This window comes from Vigna unguiculata, chromosome 4, assembly GCF_004118075.2.
Source record: "Vigna unguiculata cultivar IT97K-499-35 chromosome 4, ASM411807v1, whole genome shotgun sequence".
In the NCBI taxonomy this organism is placed as follows: Eukaryota; Viridiplantae; Streptophyta; class Magnoliopsida; order Fabales; family Fabaceae; genus Vigna; species Vigna unguiculata.
In genome coordinates, this window is record NC_040282.1 from 9,790,635 (window position 1) to 9,792,555 (window position 1,921).

General features: G+C 26.8%; 1 protein-coding gene across 1 annotated transcript; it reads left to right on the forward strand.

Annotated features, from left to right (window-relative positions):
• The first annotated feature begins 368 nt into the window (after positions 1 to 368).
• LOC114182727 (ribonuclease Phyb-like) lies at positions 369 to 1,375 on the forward strand. The gene is made up of 2 exons (XM_028069661.1): positions 369 to 606; positions 759 to 1,375. Exons 1-2 carry the CDS (start codon positions 370 to 372, stop codon positions 1,194 to 1,196), a joined length of 675 nt encoding a protein of 224 aa, XP_027925462.1. The 5' UTR covers position 369; the 3' UTR covers positions 1,197 to 1,375.
• Positions 1,376 to 1,921: the final 546 nt, after the last annotated feature.

Here is a 1,921-nt window from a genome sequence, read left to right on the forward strand (position 1 = left end):
ACTTACAGTTTTGTTATTTTGTGTAATGTATTAGTTAAAATTTAGATAATATTTAATAAATTAAACTATTATGCTTAACTATTATGTTTATATTATAATTTTATTTATTTAGAGGTATATATAGAGAGAGCAAAAAGACAATTATATAGATATAGAGTGTCACATGCATTGTTTGGATATATTAATTAATAAAATTACTCATTAATTAGGTATAAAACAGTACCATATTTTAAATAAAAATTTGATTTTACAATTAATTAGAAAATTTAATAGAACCTTTGTTTAACTAACTTTTATAATGAGAAGAAGTCCTATAAATTGGATCATTAGACTTCATGATTTTTCATTATTTTATTACATACATTTATAATGAATTACATTATATTTACTTTTATCATCTTTTTATTATTTCATGGTTCCATTAATGGATTCGATTACTTCACAATTGCACAAATTTATCCCCGAGGTCTTTGCCATGGTAATAGGTTGTGTACGTCATCAACAATAGCATTATCGACGAAATTCACTGTGCATGGTCTATGGCCATCGACCAACGCTTTTCCACAACCATTCAATTGCAGAGTAGACGGATTAAATCTTTCTGTGGTAAGATTTTCATTTCTTAATTATAATAATATTTTAATATTCGAAAAAGTTATTTTTTTGTTTTATTAGATCTAAGAGTAAGGTATCTATTTCTTAATTGTAATAACATTTTAATGTTGGAAAGTGATATTTTTTATTTTTTATTTTATTAGATACAAAATATAGGACCTCGACTTCAACAAGTTTGGCCAAATTATTATTCTACGAATTATACTAAGTTTTGGGAGCATGAGTGGGAGAAGCATGGAACGTGCTCGAATATGCAGCAGTTTGATTTCTTCAGGTTGACATTAGATATCTATGCAAGGAATGATCTTCAAGCAATACTTATAAATGCGGGTATATCACGTCGTAAGCCATATCATATAAATGATATCATCTCAGCCATACGCAACTCAGCTATAGGTGTTGAGCCAGAACTACACTGTAGAAAAAGTAGAAAAAGTAGACAAAGTGGAAAAAGTGGAAGTGGAAGTGGAAGAAGAGGACTTATATTTGAAATAAGGATATGTTTGAACACAGACCCTATCCCCCAGTACATCAATTGTGCTTCACAAGGAACCTGTACTTCTCCTGTAATGTTTATGTAATATTATATAATATCATATAATATAATTAATGAATAATTAAAAAATTAAAAACTATATGTTATAGTTTATTTTCTGTTTGGACTGGGTATGCTGAGATCAATAGGCTACCCTCTTTATGTTGTGTTATACGTGACTCATAAATAAAGACTTCACTTCTACTGTGTTGCATATATATGTTATTTGGGCTTCCCTTCTTTAGAGTATGTTATCTTACAGCATTAAAAACTATTTCATATATCTATTTCACTAATTATTACTGGATGGAACATGCTTCCATATTTATTATATTATTTTATCAGATAATAACATAAACATAATGACAATATTTAATAATTATAATTCATACTTACAAAATTATGATAATATATCATACTATGCATATTATACTAATTAAAGAGATTGGATATTTTATCGTATAAACACTAAATATTTTATATGAATATTTTCGAAAATTCCAAAGTTTTCTTAAAAGTAATTTAGCATACTCCTCGTTTTCTTCATGGTGCAATCATTCAAAGACAATAGAATGCAAACATGACGTGCAATCTGGTGAAGTCTGCGATATTGTCTCCGAAAATTGTAAATGAAGTAATTATTATCATAATTAAAATTTTGATGTATTTTTTTGTTGCTAATGCAGCATATTTAATCTACTTTCTATTTTATTTCAGAAAATTAAATGAGAATCGTTTAAGTGATTGAAAATTATTTTTAGTCAAAGGTTA